Raw genomic sequence first — 25,899 nt, 5'->3', positions numbered from 1 at the left:
TTTCGCGAATTTCGCGGATTTCGTGATTTTCGCGGATTTGAACTTTCAGTCGCGAAAATCGCGGAAACATTAAATCGCGAAGGGACTGATGTGCTGTCACAAAAATTGTGGAATTCATTGTAACCTTTCCGTTCCGGACTATTTCGCTGTCATCAATTTTGTTGTTCATTTGGCTCTCAATTTCTACCGGTTCAAACCAAACATCCTGCAAATAATCGAGAAATGATCTCAATTCCATAAGTCACACTGGATTTGCACGGAAATTCCCTGAGGTCTGTCCAATGTGAGAGATGGACAGGGTGTCCATCCAACCGGGAAATCCGGGAAAAAACCGGGAAAATGCGGGAAAACCCAAATCGCACCGGGAAAGCTAATGTATACTCATCCTAAGTAACAATTTTGGTTTTATCATAGTCTTGTAGGCCATAATTTGGTCTTCAAGAATCATTTTAACCCTTATAAAACTTGCATTTTTAATATGCATAATTATATTCATTTGTTACACTTCTGTTTACAATTTTCATATTATGCTTTCACTGTGGTAAAGTATCAAAAATCCTCAAAATTACAAAACAAATCTATTATTTTCTTTTATTTGTTGGAGCATGTGGAGCTACCAAGATAGCTTACAGGGTATTTTTTTCTTCTTTCGGTTGTCATTGGATGAACATTTTTTTAATTATTTTGCTACAGTTCTCCGAGTAAAGTAGTGTTAATATAGAGCCTAACCGAGACATATCTTGTCACGAAGCTACTTGAAGATAGAGAAGCAAATTCATGCCAATTAAAAAAATGTCTGATCTCAAACTCCTTGCATACCCGATCATGCTTGGCATGGGAAAGTTCGACACCGGACACAATCAACGAAATTTTAAACTCATGAAATGATTGGTCCAGAGATAAATTAAAAATAATTTCTGCACTTTGTGCTAATCAGGTACACAAGATTAGTCAGGATATCGTAGAATACCTTGAGTAAGCCTGTAAAATATAAAGATCTGTACTTGAAGTACTAATGTACTTGATTATCTTAGAGATAAATCATCCAGCTCAAGCCTAGGGGTAATCATCATTATCATGAACCTAAATCTAACCGGTATAAGTCACGAATGATCCATGAGTGTTAAAGTTACTATAATATATAGTATAATATATAATAATATAATAAATAAATTAAAAAAATAATAATAATGATCTGAACTCCAGGAATTTTGGAAAACCTAAAATTCTAAACCACACAAGCAACATTTTCGATTTCAATGTGGTCTTTAAGTCCATTCTAAGCCTATAAGGCCTCTACAAAACCATGATAAAACTAAAATTGTTACTTGGGCAATTATATTATGGGGCTTCCCGAAGGTTTACCCATTCTATCATTAAGTTGAATCATCGTATTGATAATCTTCAATTATAATTCGAACGGAGACTCAAAATCCTCAAAAGTAGAAATCTAACAAGATATGTATAAACCTGTAAAATATCTCCAATAGAATTTAAATATTTTGGTAACACATCTTTGTATTTCACCAAATGTTTTATGCATATAGAACTTCAACTTCTGGAAGATTTTAAAAGTGTTTAATACTGCGTATTGATTTATGCTGTTTTTCAACATACCAAAACAACATTTAGGCTAAATTTTTGCAGGAGACCCTTTGTTTTTATACGAATTCATGCTTCCATGAGATTTTGGAGATCTAGTCTTTGTTGATCTAGTAAAATAAATCATCTGAACTGCAGGACGATTTGGAGAACCTAGATCATCTGGTATACGTGGAAATAATTAAACATTATCTATATAGACACTATGAATCTAGCTGGAAATATTTTGATACTAAAGACATTGTCCCAATCTCGGTTGATATAGTAGATCAAATTATCTGAACTCCAGGACGATTTGAAGAACCTTGAAAATATGGATTGCATACTCGAAAATAGATCATGCATGATCCACTTTGAATCTGTTTGGATATTTTCCGATACTATTGTAAAATTGTAAAATTGAAGTGCTGGAGGAAATATTCGAAGCAAGCAGTTTCGAATCTTGTTGAGAGGAGCGTGGATTTTCCATTCGGGGCCGGTAACTTAGATGACTCTACTGCTGTTCTTAATAACGCTTTGAAAACGTGTACTAAGCAACTAGTTGAGCAAAAGTTTGTTTCTTAGAAAAACTCGAACAGCTGGTACTATATGGATCTTTTACGTCTTAAACGGAAAAGGGACAAATAGTACAAACAGTTTTGTAGATCAAATAATGACTATCATTGGAGTAGGTACACAATCGCTCGATAAAGAAAACTCGTTGTGAATACATTCAAAGGAAGATTGATCAGCATCAAAACAACAACAAAAAGTTATGGAAAATTTTGAAATCTTTATTAAAATCTAGTAATTGTAAACCGCAGTCCATATCCTTTAATGGCACATTAGAACAGTCAGAACAAGTAATTGCATCTAAGTTTAATTATTATTTTGTAGGCATTTTTCATTATTAATCAATCCATTGAATTGGTCGATGAACCTGACGAAATAAAACAACCAGTTAATAATGGTTGTAGTTTTGAAGGTTTTCACCCAATTACATCAGATGAACTTGGAGTTGTTTGCTTTTCATTAGGAAAATCGGCTGGAGTAGATAATGTTAATGAATCATTTCAAACTGGACTTGTGCCACAAATTTGGAAGGAATCCTTAGTGTTCCCTGTTCAAAAAGTTGCTGGAACGATTAAAGCCGAAGAGTTTCGTCCCATCAACATGTTGTATACATTAGAGAAAATTTTAGAAATTGTTGTTAAAGGCCAGCTGTAGCAAGGAGTATTTAAATATTAATAGTTTGTTGATACCAGAACAATCGGGAAGGTCATTCTTGTGAAATCGCGTTGAATTGGGTATTAGCGAAGAGGAAAAATAACTTGGAGTGTAAAGATACGATTGTTGCTGTTTTTGGATCTAAAACGCGCTTTGAAACAATTTCTAGGCCCTTATTGCTAAGATCAATCAAGCGCTTTGGAATTACGAGTACTGCATATAAATGGTTTGAAAGTTATTTGTCTGAGAGAACTCAACGGACTGTTTTTAATGATTCTGTTTCCAGTCCCGTGGGGAATAACCTTGGAGTTTCCCAGGGAAGTGTATTAGGACCCCTGTTATGTATAATGTATTATAATGACTTGCGACGTGCTTTACGATTTTGCGACATTAATCTTTTTGCAGATGATACTGTGTTATTCATTGCAGCTAAGGATTTTGATGATGCCGTTTTTCACTTGAATGAAGATTTGCGTTCTCTAAGTAGATGGTTGAAGTATAAGCAGTTGAAATTGAATACACGTAAATTTTAATTTATGGTAACTTCGGTTAAATGAGAACGTCTCTGATGTAATTGATGTCCCGACCATTTTTTCTATCCCCTGTATATCAAAATGTCCTATTCAGATTTTTGAAAATAGCTCATTATTTTGTTTTTGGAAAAATTTTATGTGCGTTCCTAATAGTAACTAAGTGGACACTTTTTTCAGTGTGGTGTTCGGAATCGAATCGGAAGACCTTCCGTTCATCGAATATTTTCATATCAAATCAGAATAATCAGAAATTATTTGCAAGATTCATATAATTGATTTTCAAAAATCCTGGACCAATGACTAAGCATGTAAATAATTCTTAGATTCTGAAAAAATACCTTAGCGCAGACCCAATCTTCTAGTTCACTTAGTAAATTTACATACGCTCACTGGTCCAGAGCCTCTTTTCTGATGATCTTAATTAGCCTTTGAATGTAAATGTTTCAACTATAAAACCATACACAGCCAACACGTGTGAGCTCTTCTGTTCTATAAACCCTATTACAGAATCCAATTTACCACTCTAAATGAAATTCACCATTGTATCCTGCTATCGTCATATTACACTCGTTTCTATAATCCCCCTTTCATTTAGAGAACCGGGCTCAAAACCGTAATCCGAAATTGCTGGTTGTTCACCCATTCAAGTGGATTATTATATGTCGGTACGTTCGGAGGCCAAGCTCATTTTTGATATCCTTCACATGGATCCCACTTGTCCAAGCTGGATTGATCCTACAAACATAGGTTCCTACTCCATGAACGAGGAAAGGGGGATAAAATGGTGCTCAACATTATTGCACAGGGCTCTAATTAATCCTCTCATCCGTCCACACACAGCAGCCTTCGAATGCGGAGCTATCCATCCCGGTCTTATGAATTATGACCGACACAAGAATTGGTGCTTATCTCCGACAAGTTCCACTCGAGAAAACAACCACTGGTCGTACAGATAATTTTATTGGTGTCACAAATCACAACCTTGTTAAATTGAATTCACCCCCTCTCTCAATCGACTTTGCACTCACAAGAAATTCCAACCGAAAATCCCTGCAACACGGCAGAAAAATAAACCCACTCAGCCTCTCGGAAAGTCCTTGACGAACAGGAGAAATCGTCTAATATACCTGTACCTCTCTATATGATGAATCCATCCCCAACCCCACTAGAATAATTGATTACCTACTTCACAGGCGTGAGTGCGGCTCAGTGAATAGATTTAAAGGGCTGACGGACAGCTCTGAGATCCCACCAGGAGACCATCCAACAGGCATCATCGCTAATATTATGACAGAGACGAGAAGAACCGGTGGCAGTCGCATCAGTAGCAGTAGCAGCAGCAGCAGCAGTGACAGGGAAACCGTCAGAAGATACCGGCGATATTAGTGCGGCTTCCCTTCTACCTCCCACAACATTCAAGTGACAGTGTGTTGTAGGGAAACCGAGATAGCAAGTGGGTGCGTGTGTTTGTGAAGTGAAAAACCGGGTTCGGAACGGGAAGTGTGCTTGAAGCGGCGCAAAAGAAGCAAGCAAGTAATCAGTACGGAAGGGCACACGCAACCAAAAGCCACCCACAGAATACCGAAGCCAACCCCCCCGGCCCGTCCCACTGTGTGCCACGTTGGGTGCGGGGCCGCGGTGAAAGATGGAATTGAAAGTATGGGTCGAAGGAATACAGCGCATTGTTTGTGGAGTGACGGAAGTCACCACTTGTCAGGTAAGCTATTATCGCTCTCAATGTCTTTCCGTTTCGTTTTGCTTTGCTTTCTCACCGGGGAACCACCTCGCCCACCTTTGGGCGAAGGCAATCCGATGAGCGTTTCGTAGAATTTTTAGGAAAACAAAAACATATCCCAGGAATCAGGATGCTTGAATGAGGTGCTATGGGGTTCCAGATTACCTTTAATCAGATAAGGGACGGTGTTACTTACCAAGTCAGAAATGGCAGGCGCGATTTCCGATCCGGTCTAGATAATATTTTGACAAAAGTCCTGGAAAACAACTCAGAAGAGTATATAGAATATCATTGATGGTCTTCTTGTAGATGTGCTTAGGTGAAGTTCTAAGTTCAATAGAAATGAGATGTTCATGTTGACCCGAACATTTTTAAAATACTTCATTCTAGTTTTTTTTTATTATATAGTTTTCGCACTTCTCAGTAAAATTTCTGCAAGTAACCAATAAGCCAAATAAGTGGCCCTTCTGCTATATACAGGGCTCAACAATACTGATATAGCCGTTGCTCAGCTGTATATAGCCAAAAAGGCGAAATAGCGTGCCAATGGTTACTTAGGCACGATGCCTTTATGCCTAGGCGGTTAGAATCTGTGGATTTTGATCGCCGGGTTGCTTACATCCTAAATTCTAGATAGAGCTGGAATTAGGGCGTAACAGCTTTTGTAAACAATGACTTCATTCGATGATGTGTAGAAAGTCAATGCTCGCCAACGCAAATCAACATCACCTCGGGTAGGGTAAGGCTTCCCCTACCAGACGACTATGTTGGTTTACGTGGGCGCGTCTTGAATTCCTAGACATCATCGAGAGAAGTCATTGTTTACAAAATTTGTTACGCCCTAATTTCAGCTCTATATAGAATTGTTTGCTTCGGTTGGTTCAGCTATTATGATTCAAGAACCGCCAGACAATATTTATGGTTCCAAAAATCACTGCCTTCTTAATGCTGCTAAGGGCCCTTCGCAGTCCCAGCGTCAAGGCAGAGATGCCAGATTTGAAGGCATGTCATTGTGAATATATTTAAAATTATGTCAAAATATGTTTTACCCGCAGAAATTTTGAAAACATTTCATGTTTTGTGACGATTTTTAAAGAAATTTTTAAATTGAAGAAAACTTTTGAAGACTTTTTGAATCTGATTTTGAAAATAGGAGGAATGGCTCTAATGTTGGCCTATGGATCTAAGATTGGGCCCATAGCTAAAAATCTGCTGTTTATCAATTTTATCTAGATGACGGTACTAACGGGTATTTTTGGTCGCTATTTAAAATTTAGTCGATTGCTGGCATTTAGGCTGACATTACATCCATTTCCCCTATATAATAAATTAAAACATCGAGCAACTGGAGCTCATTTGAATACTTCTTGTAGTGTTTTTAGAATATTTGAATAGTTGGAGATCTTCAAAATTATACTTGAGCAACATGAAGTCTTGATATCCAGAGGAATTTATGAAATATTCGGTTAGCTATAGATTTTTTAAGTACTTCTTGACCAACCTGATCAAACTGAAGTCATGAAAAATTAACCAAAGGACTTAATTGAAATCAGCTGAAGATCTTTTAATTAATTCACAAGATTATATCAGATTATGCAATCGACATAATCATAATATTATGATTCGATTGACGGCAATTGAATGTGCAGGAAGGCAGCTTCCACACCTGAGTAGGATATCGCACCCATTCAAACACACAAGTTCGAAGTCGCTCCTTTAAAATTGCCCGAAATTCCGGGCAATTCGGAGGATACCAGGATCCAGAACAACCTTGGAGTAGTGGCAGCTGGTCAAATCGGGCCAAAAGATAACTTTACTCCTATGCTTGCGGATAACCGGCAATACACGCTTTTTCAGGCATTCTTCGATGTAAACTTGGGATGTCATCGTCGAGGATGTGACGAATGTTTCCGTTTTCAGGCCACAACTGCTTGCCAAATCATGGCCTTCTTCGCGAACTTGTCGGAAAACATGAACTTGAATCTTCCCGGAACATCCCCACGTCCAGTCGCGATGTAAAACTTTTGACCGGGAAGCTGCTTAAAATCGATGTGTTATGTTTCGTCATCGATCAAAGTGCAGCCCTTGTGTTTCGTCAAAACATGGTCATGTGCCGGTTCGGATGTTTACTGGCGGTGTACGACTTGTACCCTTCCCTGGCAAGGATGTTCCGCACCGTTTGAAAGTTGACGTTGTACCTTCCGGCCACATCTCGGATCGAAAGACCGGGGACCGAACCTCAACACCTTACTAGCTGACGATCCCTAGTTCCAGTTTTTTTGTAAGTCCACTGATTCATTCCCACACTCAGGGTTTCCTTGTAGGTTTTGAGCACTCGCCAAACTGTTGTTTTCGGCTTGGAACCGGACCACTCAGGATTTTCCAGGTGTTTGTGCACAATATTGTTTTCTTCTTTCGAGTTCCATTTGACGTTATTTCTGAACGCGATCGACTACTTTGATCAAACTTGCACCAGTTGTTCTCTATAGAAGTGTAAATGAACCACTTTTAAAGATTTTCGATTCCCAACACTAGAGGCGTGCTAGTGGTGCGCGAGGGGCGTACCAATTTACTTTTAGTCAGTCTTTAGTAAAAAGTTCTTATTAAGAAAATATCCAGAGTAATTGTAAATTTTCTAAAAATTCCAGATTTTTGTCAGGAAGAATAAAGGACAGAATTCCCAGTTTTTCAGATAAGGGCTGTTCAAGCTATAAAACGGACACACACTTTTAGTTCCAACTTTTATTTGACTACTTAGCATAACGGATTCTTCAGCAAGTTTTAAGCTCTACTTATAAGCAACATAGAAAAATATTAAACAATATATTCAAAGCAGCATGTAGTTTTTGCGAAATTTTAAATAGCATGTGCTCAAAAACGCAATTTGTATACTCAAGGCAATATAACTTGAACACCAGGATAAATGTCCGTTCTATAACTTGAATAGTCCTTAGTAGACAACTGTCATTAACATTATAGGCATTCTCTGCAGACCACTGTTAGTACGTATTCTCTCTATAAATCTCTTAGAAACCACTAACATTGCATTATTCCCTCAAACTTGTAATAAATCACAAGAATTAGTATAATTTGGCAAACATACTTTTGAATTAAAAAAATAAACCAATAAATGATCCATAACTAATTTAAAAACGCTCCTTAAAGAACACCCAAATGATTTATAAAACCCCAGTAAAAATCTCTTAAGATGTGCGAATGATCCATTAAAATATCAATATGATCCATATTTTCAGTAAAATTTAGCAACACAATTTTAAAAATGTACCGCTAAATATCTAATGAATGAGCATTGAAATTGTAAGAATTACCTATACACATATTGCAAATGATCCATTAAACATTCAGCCATGAACCTTAAACTAATGAAAGTGGTTCATAGAAAATCAAGTTTGTGTTCTTAAAAATATAAGCATGATCCATATATTAGACATATACTGTTCATGTTTTGGACACTAACTTTTTGATTTTGTTACATAAACTTTGAAAAGATGTTCCATTACTACGTAGCTACTTAGATTTACTGACATACCCGTGTTTTTGAGTTGGAAGTGCGTCTAGAATTAGCTTCCAAAAAAGCTTCTATAATAATCTGTTTAACACTCTGAGCACGATGCCTCTGGTCAAATGTGTAAAGGCAAACTTGTAATGTTTGAAAAATCATAGTTCAGCTATTTATTGACGAACTTCATGTCTATGGGCTCCACTTTTTTTTACCTTGATTTGTTTTCCGTTGATCTTGTTTTCCGTGCTCAGCACCAATACTACCGACGCCAGGGAAGCAGCTCCCACACCTGGACCCTACCTATCGACCCATCAACTCATGAACCGGAGACCAACGACTTTACTTCCCTTCCGAAGGATGTTATGGCTCAGAACATCCCGGCGGCGCCGACTGGGATTGAACCCAGGCCCGCTGGGGTGAGAGGTAATCACGCTTACCATTACACCACCGGTGCCGCTTATGGGCTCCACTTGAAACTAAAGACTTTAAAGATTTATTATGTATGAATAGGTTTAAAATCTATTGATAATGATTTTTCAAACATTGCCAATTTGCCGTTACGCATTTTACCGGTTGCATCGTGTTCGGAGTGTTAAGAAGCAACCTAGGGAATATTTTTTAGAAGATGCTTATTCTAGATGCTCTTCCATCACTCAGGCAGAACAGTAAACCAGAGTAGCTACGCAGTAATGGGCAATTTTCCAAGGTAAACGGATCAAATTAAAAAAAAAATAGTTTCCAAACCATGAACAATATATGTATAATTTATGGATCGTGTCTATATTTTTAAGTGCGCAAGCTTGAGTTTCTATGGATCACTTTCATTAGTTTAAGATTCATTGCTGAATGTTGTATGGATCATTTGCAATATGTTTATGAGTAATTCGTGCAATTTCAGTGCTCATTCTGAATAAATTTAGCGGTACATTTTTACAATTGTATTGCTAAATTTTACATAAAATATGGATCAAATTGATATTTTTGAAAGATCACTCACACTTTTTAAGAAATTTCCAGCGGTGTTTTATGGATCATTTGGATTTTTTTAAAGAACGTTTTTAAATATGTTATTGATCGTTTTATCAATTCTAAAGGTGCATACGTAGGCTGCCGTATAATTTTGTCTTAATTTTTCTCTACAAAATTCTCTTGGAATATTCTTAATAATTTCCATGGTCCTGCTTGCAGAATTATCTTAAGACTCTTCCCAGTCTTATCTGATAAATCGCTTTAGAATTGCTTTGGAGGTAAGGTCAGAATTGTCTTAGAATTTTCATCGTAAGTACCTTAGCAAAATGGACTTGAAATTACCAGATGTTCGTCTCTATTTAAATCTTTTAAATACCTTAACATTTCATTTTAATTCATGTCGGAATTGCTTAGAAACATTCGACAGAATTCCATTGAAATTATCCGCACGATTCCTTTATTGATCTTCAGAATACTCATTGAAGTCTTCTCATCTGTCCTTTCTTATGCTCCCAGCAAATTCCTTGAATTTGTCATCATTGTTCCATAAAACTCACCTTAAGAATTTCCATAGATTTCTCTTCAGAATTCCGCTTTCACTATGCAATTTCTGCCATTCAAAGTGGTGATCATAGGGTGGACATGAATTTAAATCAACGTAGTCGTCCGATTGTGTTTCGACTTTGTGTTTAAGGTCTTCATACCACTGCGAGGAAGAGTGAATTGAAACGACAGCAACACAACGTGACAATCCATCCGGAACAACGTTGTCTTTACCTTTCCGATGGACAATCGTCATATCGTATTGTTGCAGTGTCAAACTCCCTCTGCTACAACGGGACGAAGTCTTCCATTTTGTGCGAAGTATATGGGTCAACGCTGAAGAATCTGTTATAAGAGTGAAGTGACTTCCTTCAATGTACCCACGGAAGGCTTCAATGGACATGAGGGCAGCCAACGTTTCCTTCTTGCAAGCATGGTAGTTCCTTTCCGGAGTCGTCAGCTTGTGCGAGAAGAAAGCTATTGCCCTTTGACGCCCCTGCTGAACCTGCGTCAGTACCCCCGCTCCGGCTACGTCACTGGCGTCCGTCTGAAATGAAAATTCTAGGGTAAAATCCGGACTTGCCACAATGGGCGAACTGATGAGCTGTTCCTTTATTACACAAAAGGATTCTTCCGCCTCATCATTTAAAGGCAGGATTTTGCTCTTGGATTTTAGCAGATCCGATAATGAAGCCGTTAGTCCACTGAAATCATTAATGAAACGGCGGTAATAGTTTGCCATTCGCAGGACCCTACGCAATTTCGTCAGAGTATTCGGTCTCTCGTACTCCACGACAGCACGGACCTTTTCTGGATTGGCTCGTAATCCGTCAGTAGAGAGAAGGTATCCTAGGAATTGCAGTTCATTAACTCCGAATTTTGACTTCTCGAGATTTATGGCTAAGTTGACTTTGGCACGTTCTGCGACTTTTTCCCGGACCTTTGGGGACATTGTATACGGATATTGACGTATGGGAGGGCGAGATTTCCAATCCTCATGTATTTCGATTGAATGCTTGGTCAAGTGAGTGATTGATACGCGATTTAGTAAGGCTACCTTAAACAGTATTTTCACCTCGTCTAATCTTCGACTTTCTTCGGGGGTCAGCACCAAGCTGGGTTTATCTCCTACAGAAACTTCTCCTTGAGTGAGCGCGCATTCTTCGATCTTAGCATAGATATTGAAACGAGCCCAAAAGGTCATACCCAAAAGACAATCCACTAGTAGACCTTCTACCACTAAGGTTGGGACGATTTTAACTTTCCCATCAAAGATGAAAGGAACATAAATTTCCCCAACAGTATTGAGTAGCCCTCCATCGGCTGATCTTAACTCCAATTTTTCACTGGGATTTTTCAACTTTAGTCCCCTCAGTTGAAGGAAATATTATGACTAATAATGGTACGGTTGCTTCCTGAATCCAGCAGACCTTTGATTCGAATGCTATTAATATTCACCCACGCGTAAGGGCCGTTATCGCTAAAGTCAGGGAGGGTTATCTGTAGGAGTTGGGAAGGGACTTTGGTCTGATAATCTTCGATCCCCGGTTCCCAAAATTCCGAACTATGTAGTATAAGAGGAATGTTTACGCAGACTTCTCGGAGGATCGGCGATTTTCGATCGTCTGTAATCCGTTTTTTCGACAATACGGACAATCGAATCCCTTGAATCCACACACGAACGGCATCGGTCGATTTGATGATCGGGCTGTCGACAGTTCAAACATACATCAGCCGATGGTGGTTTGAATCCCGCAACTGTACAAGTGTACGTTGTGGCTTAGATGGACCTTCTTGGGGGTCTGCGGGTTTTGTATTTTTGGGATCCGGTTGAGGTTTCCGGTACTCGTTATATTTGTTAAAGTTCAGCTTTTCCGGCTGGGAAGGATTTGGCTTCTGTTTCTGGGATTTCCAAGACTTAGCTTGACCCGTGCTCCGCAGCTGTTGGCGATTATTCAGGGAGCTTTGATTGGGAGGGTTCTTTTGAGTGACAACGTTGACGGTTTTCTCGGTACCAAACACCTTTTGGTACATATAAAAGTTAGAAGCATCGATCAGGTGACTTGCCTCGATCAATTGAGGGTGATCCTGAACTGGCTTCCATAACAAAGCCTTTTTATAATCCGTCCTCAGTTTACGACGAAGGATATCGAGCTTCTCTCGATCATCCATTTGAAAAATCATGGAGCGAAACATTTTGTCCATGTCAAAATAATACTCTTGAAACGTTCCGTTTCGCTGTTGGCGTCTCTGGTAAATACGAGAGCGCACCAACGTATCGAGTTCAGGATGTACAAAAGTTTTCCGGAGGTCGTAAACCAAGTGGCGCCAGTTCAACAACCGACCACTAGAGCGCATTGACATATACCAATTCGCCGCTGGTCCTGTAAAGAGATGAAAGGCCGAGTCGAAAAGCTCCTCTTCTGATACCTTTTCAGAAAGTGACAGCTGATTCTCTAAGCCTAAAAATTCGTTTAACTTCATTCCGTGATCTGTGCCCGAGTACTTTTCAATACTCCACTGAGACACGGGAATGGTTCTGCGCAAAGATGGAGCTGCTTGAAAAACCAGAAAATTGTACCCAGAAAACGGAACTGAGTAGCCCGTAGAGCTCGGCGGAACAGAGCTACCCACCGTTGGCAACCAAGGACCTGGGTTAGGATTCGAAATTGGAGGAACAACCGGGATATCTGATGTTGAAACTGGTGGGAGAATCTACGGATTGGATATCGCAGCGAAATCTGGGATATCCGATCTTGTCGAAGGTGGTAGAATCCACGGATTCCCCATATTCCCCTGCTGGCTTGACCCACCACCTGAAGCTGACGGGTATAGTGGATGAGGGAAAGACGAAACACAAGTGGGAGCTGTGGAACGCATATTTCCAGTTGTAAATGCCGGTGGGAACCATAAGTTCTCTGGATGAGGACCGCTCATTCGGGAGACATTCGAGTAAATAGCCGAATTGTTCTCGGTCACTCCGAGGTTCGGAAAAATATCCCAATTGATAATTGGGGTATTTTATTTTACGAAGCATCGCCAATTGAAAGTAACGAGCCAAACGGGCTACGTTCAAAAACCCCTCACCCTGGTCAAGCCACGGAGGTCGTCTGGGGTGGGCTTCATCCGCCTCTTTTATGGGTTAGCTCACCTTTTAATTCTCAGGGTCGGCCACCGACCTCGGGAGGACTCAGAACCAACCGATCACTTACCTTACAGATCAACAACTAACCACCGAACGGACTACAAACCCTCATCTGCCGAACCGGCTGGCTCTTTCGAAAAGAGGAATATTAATCAATAGAGAGAGAGAATTTAATTTCAAATGTTTATTTGAGCCGTTCTGCATAACCGTTGCAGCGCTGGGTCTCGTTGGTGGTGGGAGTCGGAAGGATGGATGGGTGATGAAACGTACCTTTCGCAGGGTTAGCCGAATAGGCGACGGCGGCGGTACTTTCAGCAGCGGCGGCCGCAGGGTTGCTACCGCGGAGATGTGTGCCGTCTGTATTTTTGCCACGTGGGTTCCATGTACAGTGGAGTCGGTCGAATCCGCTCTGAGACCGTTAACGGTAGGTCCTCAGCGGAGGTGGTCGGGTTACGGTTAATCTGCCTACACGCTAGGAAACGGCGTGGCGTGCAGCAGAACGGGCGCGTGAGTATCGGTGGATCTTCTGCTATGACACCGTATAGCGTGATGACCTCACAATTGCGGACACTTAATAACGAACTGTTCGCACTTTATTCGCGTTACTTTTTAAGTGACCGATCCAATAACTCACGATTTGGCTCCTCGGAGTGTCACTTGCACCAAATCGACCGAACTTCAATCACTTTTTGTAGAGGATTTTTTATATTGACTTAATTGTTTCCTGGTCCCGATAAGAGTGTTCGAGGCCTTGCCGATCCACTTCTATCCAAGCCATCCATCTCCTATTCCTTTTCTCTTCCATCCCATCCTCTTCTTTTCATTCCCGGATCCAGTGCTGATGTGATGACTCCAATTTCCCATCTCTGATCACGCCTTCCTTCGGATGGGAAGTAAAGCCGTTGGTCCCCGGTTCATGAGTTGATGGGTCGATAGGTAGGGTCCAGGTGTGGGAGCTGCCTTCCTGGCACGTCGGTAGCATTGGTGCACAGCACGGAAAACAAGATCGACGGAAAAAAACAAACCAAAGAAAAAAAAAATCTGGCTGTGGCTCCATAGTAGAATTAATTTTGAATTCATTTTAACAATACTAGGTATCTTATTTATGTTTTTAAATTTATGTTTTTATATTTATGTTTTACTCGCAGTTTTCAATTACTAACAAGAACCAGCCCAAAAGGAAAAGTTTTAATTAATATCAAAATTCAAGAATACTTAATAAACAAAACGTAAATATAAATTCGGACAGATGACGGTTTATTGTTCCGGATTCTGTGAATCGGTAATACTAGGAGTAACTCAACTACAAGTAATTTTGTTAATTCATCTTTGATCTGATCCAGAAAATCACTACTGGACAGACCTTTCCAGACAACCTTGAACAGACGTTCAGTGTTGGTGTCGTAGGTGACAAACTTGTGTTGCTTCTCGGTAAGATACTTAAGAAACGTTTGAATCCGTCCAAGGTTTCAGCCAATACACGGCATTCACCCCGACGTCCAATTTGTAGTGAAAACTTAACTTTCACGAAGCTCAAAAGTTCCATGCGAAGAGCATGGAAATCGGAAGTGGTTATCACAATAGGGGGAACTTTTTCCTCTTAGCATTAAGCCGGGAATGTTTAATGTTATTTTGCCGTGAGCATATCAAAATGGTTGCTCAAATAAATTTCACCAGAAGGGGGATCAAGAGATTGCTCTTTTCTTTTTCGTTTAGGTGCCATAGCGCCAGAAGGAAGTTTCTCCAAATCGACTTCCATGCAGATTATTATAAGAATCCGAAGGATCGAAGAGGAATTTTCCAAATCGATCGAAGTGAATAAGAGTCGAACAAGGTAGAACATTTGCAGGTAATATTGAGCACTGAGAAGTGCCGTTTAAATTTGTTGTAACTTTAGGTAGCAGTAACACTTTCTGCAGAAAAAAAATCAAATAGATCTGCACGGCAAGAGAGCACGATGCAGACTGATGACAGCTACGATAGTTTTTTGTATCAATATCACCTAGAATGTATCCTCTGAAGTCACTTTAGATTACTTTTGCCTCCCACTAAAAACCATCCGTAGATTCTTCTACAAAGATTCCGAGAACTGTCAGCATAAGTCCAAAGGACTTCAAGGTTAAATAACCGAAATTTATCAACTTTCTTCACAATATTATTGACTATGCATGTACCATTGACCATTTTCCCCATTTCCAACCTGACGAAGGTCATAAATCATCATCCTATCTAACAAGAATATTTTTCTCCTTTCTGCATTTTTCCTCCTTCTCGGAAAACTCCCGCAATGGCTTCCGTTTGCCGGGTGGGCTTCCGTTACCCCCGGAAACTCCGTGTGCGCAACAACTACGACAACAACGACTACGGTGGAAACTAGGACGTGGTGTTCGCCCTGGCCCATGCCACCGGGAAAACCGGCAGATTCACCCTCATCGAGCGGTGGCGCAACAACGAACGGCTGCTGGCCCCGCACGAGAATCCGCTGAAAATTCTCATGAAATGGGGCGAATACTCCAGTGATGTGCAGTTCATACTGCAACGGTCCGAGCAGAAAAAGGATCAAAGTCAACAGAATGCTAATATTAATAACAATAGCAATAGCACCCCCGTTCAACAGCAGCAGCAGCAGCAGCCACAGCAGAATACTCTTACCAACAGCATCAGCCACCAGCAGCAGCTACAACAACACCCCCAGTCACAGCAGCAGATCCTTCGGCAGCAGCAAAAGTTGAACCAGTTGAATAACAACAACATCACGCTGGACGATGCAAAGAGCAAGTTGGTCCAGAACAACCTGAAGAATAGTGCCGGCAGCGGAAATGACCCCTACGGAAAACAGCAGCCAGAATTGATCAGCAATTGTGTGCCCCCGCTGGAGCGGGGAAAGGAAACGAGGAAGAGCCTCAACTCAGGGTGAGTCATCAAAATATGTTATCTATTCTTCTTTTTATTACGTTCGGGTGTGTCAAGGCGTGGGCTAGACCGAGGAAAAGTATAGGAACAAAGCGTAATTGATAATCTCAGTGCCTTTGTGTGAATAATCTTTTGATATATTTCTTAATTCAATACGGGTGTGTTAAAGCCCTTTCCCGTAGTCAGTGCAAGGGTCAGTTGCGTTTTTTGGTAAAGGGGTGATAGGTGGCAAAACTTCTTGAACAACAACGCCTATGCTTGAAGAAATCTCCGGTCCCGGTCCCTTCCTGTGAGACCGATTTTGGAGAAAGAAAAAAATGACCCGCATTATCTCTATCTTTGAATGAAACGAAAGCACTATCCCAACTAGCGTCTTCCTCTTGATTGGAAATCAATAGATTCCGGTCCGTGCGTTTTGTTGATAGGACTAAAACGAAACGATTCGAACGCATGAGAAAAGATCATTATTTGTTCAATTATCGCATCCCTTTGTGGGGCCACATTTTGATTCGTTTCTCATATCTTGACCTTTCCGGCCGGTCTCGAGGCCCACACAAGCAATATGAATCCGTAGCGAAACAAATTCCGAGAAACGGAATGGTCACTTTTGTATAAAGCAAACACGATTTCCTACTTTGAAGATTTCGTTTCACACAGGATGAAAACAGATTCCCATACTTTATGGAGTCCTGATGATGCCCTGCAGTGATAGTCATATCAGTTTTCCCCATCCTGTCTGCCTCTTCCTTCTGACGACGAAAAGTGTAAATTGATAGACGATTTGTATCGGTCGGTCAATGCCATTCTCCACCGCCCTGGATACAGGAGTGTGAGGGAACAACTTTATAGGAATTCCATGATGATCTTCTTTCCGGTTTCCCATCCCGAACCAACCCGATGGGAATTATCAATTCATGACCGTGTGGTGTGAAGGCAAAGGTAAAGGTGATTGTCGTTTCTCTGTGCCATTCCTATCCGCCGCCCGTTTGCTGCTGTAGCTCGGATATCGAAGGTGTAGGTGGTGGATATGTTTATTTTGGAAATCAGTGACGCTTTTGGGACCGCTCCGGGGCCACAGTTCTCGCCAGAGTTGTGTTGATATTTATGAGAGTTGTTTCGATTTCGGATGGTTGTTTGGGGATCGAAAAACGGGGAAGAGATTTTTTGTTATTCCGAGAAATCGATGTCCCAGGTGGGCTATGAGAAAGTTTTCACATTGCTTCTCGTTTGGGAGTGTATGAATTTTCGATGTGGCGGCGGAGAAAATTAAATAAATGATTTTTTCCCGTGATAAATATGATTTGAATAAGGCTATTCGGATGTAAATTTTTATTTGATTCAAACCAGACGGTTTGTAATATTTTTGGTTGTTTCGAAAGCGGATTACAACGGCGAACTACCGCTTCTGCTTTAAAGCTACGACCGCTCAATGAAGTCTTCAAGAATATTTGTAGTGATGGGGTTTGGATCTAATGTTCGTCATTACCTCTCTTTTAATAATTAAAAACGCACTGCACAGCATCCATCTTAACCTTGATCAGTCTGTTCAGATTCCCGGGAAAACCGTTCTAGTTTATCATTTAATAAATAAATAAATCATCTTCCATAGCTCTTCACGGTCAATAGTATCGTAAGTGGCCTTGAAATCGATGAATGGATGGCGTGTCGGAACTTGAAATTCGTGACACTTTTGGAAGATCTGTAGCAAATTAAAGATTGTGTGCGTTGTTGATTGCCCGTCCACAAAACCGGATTGAAAGCTTCCCGTAAATCTGATTACTAGACGGCGATAAAGGGTGTCCCACATCAAATTGCATCACGGAAAAAAACGCTGTAGAAAATTACCTGGTTTGCCGATCCTTTTCAAACTTTCAGACAATAAAATATAACCCATTCGTAAGCTTTTGGCATATTTATTTCATTCAACTTCAATACCATAACCGTACGCTGATTGCTTGCCAAATCATGCAACATCAAACTTGTCCAGGGCGGTGAAGAACAGTAGCCCCGGAAGCTGCCGGAAATCCGCCTTGACGTAAGTCTCATCATCCATGATGAGACAATGAGGCTTCGTCAGCATCTGGGTGTACATTTTCCGGGCCCGTGACTTTCCCACCGTATTTTGCCGATCGTTACGATTTGGAGCCTTCTGCACTTTGTACGTATGCAGTCCCTCCTGGTCCTTGGCTCTCTGAACGAAAGACTTGGACAGATTCAGCTTTTTGGCCACATCCCTGACCGAAGCATTGGGATTCTGCTTAAACGCTTTCACGACACGCTTGTGATCCTGATCACTAATAGAACACCCATTCTGACCGCATTTCTCCTTTCGATGCTCAGAGTTTCATAGTAACGTTTAATCACACGACTCACCGTTGACTGCACGATTCTGAGTTGTTTTCCGATGTCCCAATGAGTTGAAGATTCTCCAGGTGCTTGCGCAAAATCAATTCGCGACGTTGCTTTTCGGGTGACGCCATATTTTCCAACTTTTGAAAAACTGACAGCGATAAAAACTACGTCTACTCAAATTTTCAAGAGAAAATACGCAATGGGTAACTTCCTACAGCGTTTTTTCCGTGATGCAATTTGATGTGGGACACCCTTTAGACGACAAAAGATGATCTGGAAAATCACTTTGTAGGCTGCGTGGAGAATAGTGATCGCTTGGTAGTGTTCACATTCTAACTTGTAAGTCATTTTGAATATTAGGCCTCTTTCCACTCCTCCTAACTGTTCTTTATCCAAGATCCTGACAATAAGTCGGTGCAGACAAGTGGATCATTATCCGGAACTATTTTTAATAAGATCCGCTCAGATACCATGGATTTAAGATTAAATTAACCCATTAACGCCCAGTGATCTATTTATAGATCAGTTACACATGACAGATGACAGTAGTCAAGAAAGTTGTTCTCAAAAGTTTTGCATGTCTTCACCAATGTTGTTCTATGGACCAATCTCTTGAAAATTGTAAACAATTTAGATTGGAATTGACTCACTAGGTCAGTAGAAAACTTCGTTGTATCAACTTTTATAGATCAAAGTTCTCGTAAAGTGTGTTAGATAGGAAGATGTGGTCTACTGAATGTTGATTAGATTACAAAAGCCAACACTACAGTGTATTTTGACGTAGGATTACGTCTTTCGGCAACATATTAGGGGTGCAATTTCAAAAAACCAAAATTGACCGGCTTACGAAAAGTGGTTAGGTTTTGACCACATATCACTCTGTCAGTAGCGGATGGATTTTAATTCTAAACAATGCCAATCGATTAGAAATTTTGCTACAAATCTGCTAAATTGAACACATTATTAATTTTCAATAGGTCACTATTTAAAATTACACAAATGTCCAAATGTTGATTTGGTGATCAAAAGTAACACCGATTGCCTTCAAAAAGTGCTTTCCCTAACACAGATTTCAAAATCTAATTCCCTCCGGTCTCACTGAACGGTGCTTATTCAATCCCCATGTGTGGTGTTGTCCGGTTGGTCGTCAGCAATAGCAGCAGTGCTTTCGGCGCGTGGCGTTGAACATTGTACACAACGAAAGGCACGAGTAGCGAGCTGCAGATTTATCTGTAATCATACAGATTTTTTTTCAACATTTTGAAACAGATATCTGTATACACAGATTACAGATTTTTTGAAAATATACAGATTTTTCAAATAAGAGTAATAGGGGAAATTCAGGTAATGTCGGCCTAAGTGTCCCTAATTTGGGCCCAGACATAAATTCAGCAATCGACTAAATTTTCAATAACAACCCAAAATATTCATTAGTAACGTCCCAATAACGCGTTCATCTAGATAAAATTTATAAATAGCAGATTTTTAGCGATGGGCCCAACCTTAGATCCATAGGCCAACAATAGAGACATTTCCCCTATATTTTGTTTTCTTCTATATATACATCTTATTTCGTTTCTTCCTTTTGATCTACTTGAAATCCCTCTTTGAGTGTCTAAAACAAATCGTATTTTTCACTAAATAAAATATTATTGTATTATCTTCGATAATTTTGAATGGACTTCAGATGTTCAGATATTCTAATTTCTGATTTCTCCTTGATTATTATTAAATTAATCAAGGAACATGATGACCGATACAATGATTAATTATTTATTTATTTTTTTCCGAATCGACGAACAAGCCATTTTAGCAAACCCTGATTGATTACATTTTGTGACTCGAAGAGTCAACAAAATAGTTTGATATTTGAATGACGTCGTATTATAAAAAGTTAATAATGTATGCAATTCGACTAAACTTCCAGTAAAATGTTTGTGTTAAAACTTAATGAAGAATCGCGGAGTTGAAAAAAAATCAAATCACCAGATAACAAATTTTGTAATCTCTGACATAAAACAATCTACTTCTAGGGAACTGTGATTGTTAGTTCATTACGAAAATGTTCAGCCGGATGCAGATTTTCCTCTCAATACTGGATCTTAATTTTCTGTATTTTCAGATTGTTGGATTTCGAGATTGTTTAAATGCAGTCAACTCTCCACAACTCGATGTTCACTAGCTTGATATCGAATTATAGAACCATAGTAATTTTGTATGGGATTGTTATTCTATTACTCGATGGTCCCTTCAGTATCGAGTTGTTGAGAGTTCACTGTAGATACATGCCTTAGAAAACATCTTTTGTAATTTTTCAAGATTCTAAACTTTGAACTAACTCTTTCTGAACTATCACAATAATTAAAAACTTATACAGATTTTTGTCAGCCAGATACAAATTAAATAACCGATGAAAAATACTACAATGGACAGCCCTATGGGGTTGTACGTAATGGTGACGTAGGACTACGTGGTCTTATATAATAAATCTTATTTGTTAACTGCAGCATGAGCTTGTGTTTTGTGTGGGAATAGGAATTTGAGCGGGGTTCTCTCTGTTTATCCTTTTTAGTATGACGCGCTTGACCTACAAGGCCCACAACTATCACGAAGAGCTACTGATTCCGATCAATAGCGGTGCGGCTTCTTCCTCCTTCTATGGATGCTCATGTGGGCTGCAGTTTGTTGCTTGCAGGCAGTCTTTCGTTATGTACTGGAGAACAATGTTCAACGCCACGCGCCAAAAGCACTGCTACTGCTGCTGCTGATGCCGACGTCCGGAAACCACCACACACGGTGATTGGAACTAAATCCGATCAGCGGTTGTAGGCAGCCTTGATAGCTAGCTGCTTGCAGGGGAGCTTTTCGTTGTGTACTGGAGAACACCACCACTCACCGCGCGGTAATTGAATAAACACCTTTGGTGAAACCGGATGGAATTCAACTTTGAAATCTGTGTTAGGAAAAACGCTTTTCGCAGGCAATCGGTGATAATTTTAACTATCATAGCAACAGTTGCACATTCGTGCAATTTTCAATAGTGACATTTCGAAAAATGATAAAGTCTTAAATCAAACAGATGCGTAGAAATATATTTCTGATCGATTGGTGATAAAATGATTGAAATTGGTCCAGAGGCAGCTGAGTTATAAACGTTCAAAATCTTTCATAATTTCGTTACATGTCCCATTTTTGGTTTTCACAAAGTGTACCCCCATATAGAAATCACAGACGTAGTCCTACGTCAAAAAAGATTGAAATTTGAAAAAAAATTGGCAACGCTGTTCGCATGAGCGTCCACTCACCGAAGAAGGATGAAGAAGCCTCACCGCTACTGATCGGAATCCATCTTCGTGAGTCGCTGTAGGCCATTTAAGGTTCAATTTACTTTGATGCTTTTTGGAAAAGTTCAAAAGCAGTTTTTTTCCGACGGATTATTTCAGATTGTGAAAAGCTCGCACGATTCGATTCCTTTTGATATTTTGCACAAAATGACGCGAGCTTTTTGCAATCTAAAATAATGCGTCTAAAAAAACTGCTTTTGAATTTTTAAAAAATGCTTCAAAGTAAATTGAACCTTAAGCCAAGCACGTCACCCTCGTTCCAAACAACATACAGCTCACCAGCCTCATCTGTGTTGAGCACCCTAATAGCTCTGCATTACTCAACCATCACGACAAAACGGTCCTTTTCAGGACTACCATAAATTTATTAAAGAGTATTTTATGAACTTTTTTCAAGGTCATCAATCGGATGTCAGTTCCCATATGTTTAAATTTAACATATCATGTATTTTTAAGGCAATATTGGCGGTGAAATTTCATAATCCAAAGTCGCTTGCGGCATGAAAGTGGTCTGATTTTGATCCAGAGGCAGGTATGGAAAATCATTTGCATTCATTTCATACAATTATTTACTTTCATTTGCCTCTAACTTTTTGCATCAACAGCATTCCGCAAAATGATGTATGAAGTTTATGTAGATTTTGTTATTAGCTACAACTTTTGCTCATAACTCAAATCTGTATCTCTTATGCATCACGAACTAGAGTGGGCAGAACTTGTTACTGTTTTTCAATTATTGTAAAATACATTAACTGAAAAACAGTAGTGGCTTCAGTTCGCTCTGGTTCGCCATGCATAAGAGATACGGATTTGACTTGTTAACAAAAGTTGTAGCTAATAACAAAACCTACAAAAGCTCCAAACATCGTTTTGTGGTTGCTGTTGCAAAAAAAAAAGTTAGAGGCAAATTAATGTATGCAAGAAATGAATGCAAATGATTTTCCATGCCTGTCCAGAGATGATGGATTTTAATTCTTAATACGCAAACCGATAGCAAATTTTTCTACGAATCTGTTAAAATAAAGGATTTATTGTTTTTCAAAACGTCACTATTGAAAATTGCACGACTGTTGCTATAATAGTTAAAATTATCACCGATTGCCTGCGAAAAGCGTTTTCCCTAACACAGATTTCAAAGTTGAATTCCATCGGGTCTGACCGAATGGTGTTCATTCAATCACCGCGTGTGATGAGTTGTGGTGCTCCCCAGTACACAACAAAAGGCTCCCCGCAAGCAGCTAGCTATCAAGGTTGCCCTCAATCACTGATCTGATTCAGTTGCTCGTCGTGAGCCGCTGAAAGCCATTTATGCCAAGCACGTCACCCTCGTTCCAAACAACATACAGCTCATCATTACTCGACAAAACGGTCCTTTTCAGGACCACCATAAATTATTGTTGTTTAAGAGATAATTTTCATTGAACATTCGTTCGTCTTGCTGCCAGTTACATCACCCCCAAAGCTCTTTGATAATGTACCCAGCAACAGAACGTTTGTGGTCAAATGCGTCAAGTATTGAAGTGGAACATACAAATTCTCGCAATGACCGAATACCACATGACCATGTCAATTAAACAGAAACACTTCATAAGATTTTCTCCAGGACGCTAGAAAAAGAAGAAGAAAAAATCTCGAATTTATATGATTGATCGCGAATATCTCGCGATTGGAAAATTTTTAACAAGAAATTCTTTCGATCAATTTTCGCTTTTTTTTATTATCGATTGAATAAGCCAAAAATTCCGTGCGTTTGTGCACGAAAATGCGTAATTTTGTCATCATTAAACGAGGCGGTTTCGTGATGGGAAAAGTGGTTTCCGTAACACAGTCGCCGAATATTAATACCGAGCACTGAGCATGCCAGACGGTATCAATCTTTATGCTTTTTGATCCTATTAAGAGAATTATGCCAAAAATAATCTTGCCGAATTCTCTTAATAGAAGGGGCTTAAAATTTGCATCAACAAGCATAAACGTAGGTACCGTCCGGTATACTCAGATTCTATGATTGATGTGTTTTCCCTAATACATATTTCATTTCCACATCGCTATCATCTCCAAGAACATCGAGGAAAAATTTCCACAGCACTGGCTTCCAAGCATCCAACCCATCGGTACTTTTCAGGACCACAAATGACTGATAAAAGAGTTAACTGAAGAGTTCAAGTAAGAGCTTGTATCCAAGACATGGACACCGACAGCGCACCTCAGAAACAGAACTCTCAAATTGCTTCCTAATTTCAACCTATCGAACTTTTTCACTGATAACGAGTTAATACTGAGAGCGCAAGCGGCAGTCTCCTCGGTGGTCAGATGGGCTGACTCTGTTGGTTTCCAGCTTTCCGCCGGCAAGAGCGTGCGCTGCCATATATGTACCACCAGGCATCGCAACAATGGACAGCCCATGATGATGACCGACCAAAAACACCGTGAGGGTCTTGGGAGTGCTCCTCGATCGGAATGTATCCTTTGAACCGCACTTCCAACAAGTAAAGAAGGGCTGTCGCAGTCGGTCCAACCTGACTCCCGCCCCCACTGATCCGACAATCGCGAAATCCGCTTCCGCGTAGCTCGAGCCATCATCGACAGTCGCCTACTGTACGGTGTAGAGATTACATGCCTTGCCGCCAAGAAAGCCGTCCAGATTCTGAAACCGGTGTACAACGGCTACGTTTGAACAGTATCCGGTCTCCTACCCTCTATCCTGGCCGACGCTGCATGCGTTGAAGCCGGTATCCTACCTTTTCGGCTCGTTTTCACCGCTTAGTAGCTACTGCTACCAAAGCCGCTGCCTTTCTCGCTAAAACGTCGGGAAACAACAGGATCGTTCTCCTCGACGAGGCGATCCGACTCCTCCGCCGCCGACGTAGATCTCCCTCCAGTGGCCAAAAGTTGGCAATCGCACAATAACAAAATTGACAGCTGCTTCAGGGCAGGAGACAACTCGCTGGCTTTACGCTGGACAGTTGTCGAAACTCTCGGGGGCACTACCAAGAGTATGAAGTTAGGTACACCGACGGTTCTCTTTCCAGGAGCGGAGTGGGAATGGGGGTCTTCGGAGATGGTCTGCTTGTGAGTAGATCGCTTCCGACCCAATGCTCGGTGTTCTCAGCTGAGGCAGCGGCCATTCTCCACGCGGTTAAGTTACCGGCCGATATTAGTCGTAACTGACTCACACAGCGTGATATTGGCCCTAACAACAGAAACACCGAAGCATCCGTGGATCCAAGGAACGGTAAAGCATGCGCCGTCCAACACTGTATACATGTGGGTAGCCGGTAACTGCGGGATCCAAAGGAACGTAACAGCCGACCACCTCGCCGGCTCAGGTCACACTGGACCCAGGTCCACCGGCAATGTACCGCTCCAAGATGTCAAAAAGTGGATCATGCGGACGGTTCGGAGAGCCTGGGACACCGAGTGGAGGAACAACAGGACACACCACCTTTGGAAGATCAAAGTGACCACCGGAACCTGGAAGGATCGACCAAACCTAAGAGAACAACGAGTGGTGTCAAGGCTGCGCACCGGGGCACAGCAGAGTCTCTCACAACTTCGGAGGAACACCGTTCCGGAGGACCTGCGAAACCTGTGGAGCACATCCTCGTGAACTGCGCGGAGCTGGAGGACCTTCGGCTTGGAGTCAATCAGCATTCGGAACCTGTTGGGCGACGAGTCCCCGGCAGCAGCCGCCCTCATCACCTTCCTAAAGGAGGCGAACCTTTACAACAATATCTAAGTGTTCCTTGTTTGTATTTCCAGTTTGTTGGCCCTTTTGGCAGTTTTCTACACCTTTTTATCCTAGCAAGATGAATGTACCACAGCCAAGATTGGGAATCTCCTTCTGAGAACCCAACCCGTTTTATCTTTTTTTTTACTATCTGAAGAGATTAGCTAGCCTATAGGATGCTGCACGTCGACATCACGAATGAACGCGATGAACCCGCATTCAACAGTTTGACATCCAGTGGTGGTTTGTTTACCTTTGCTTGTTAGTCGATTCAAGTGGATTTGAGGTTTTAAATAAAAAGAAT

The 25,899-nt window shown here is 40.7% G+C and overlaps 1 protein-coding gene across 3 annotated transcripts in view; it reads left to right on the top strand.

Annotated features, from left to right (window-relative positions):
- Positions 1–25,899, top strand: part of RASSF8 (ras association domain-containing protein 8) — a 256,970-nt gene that overhangs the window by 105,535 nt on the left and 125,536 nt on the right. For all 3 annotated transcript variants that reach the window (XM_065230942.1, XM_065230940.1, XM_065230941.1), the window contains exons 2-3: positions 4,535–5,058; positions 15,634–16,169. In XM_065230942.1, coding sequence (XP_065087014.1) covers positions 4,987–5,058; positions 15,634–16,169 — 608 coding nt within the window. In that variant the 5' untranslated portion in view covers positions 4,535–4,986. The remainder of the gene's footprint in view (positions 1–4,534; positions 5,059–15,633; positions 16,170–25,899) is intronic.

The sequence above is a fragment of the Ochlerotatus camptorhynchus genome, unplaced genomic scaffold, assembly GCF_037179485.1.
Source record: "Ochlerotatus camptorhynchus isolate MF236.1 unplaced genomic scaffold, CSIRO-AGI_Acam_v1.1 ptg000335l, whole genome shotgun sequence".
NCBI classification, from domain to species: domain Eukaryota; kingdom Metazoa; phylum Arthropoda; class Insecta; order Diptera; family Culicidae; genus Ochlerotatus; species Ochlerotatus camptorhynchus.
The sequence above is the reverse complement of the archived record's forward strand: the minus strand, read 5'-3'. Positions and strand labels throughout refer to the sequence as shown.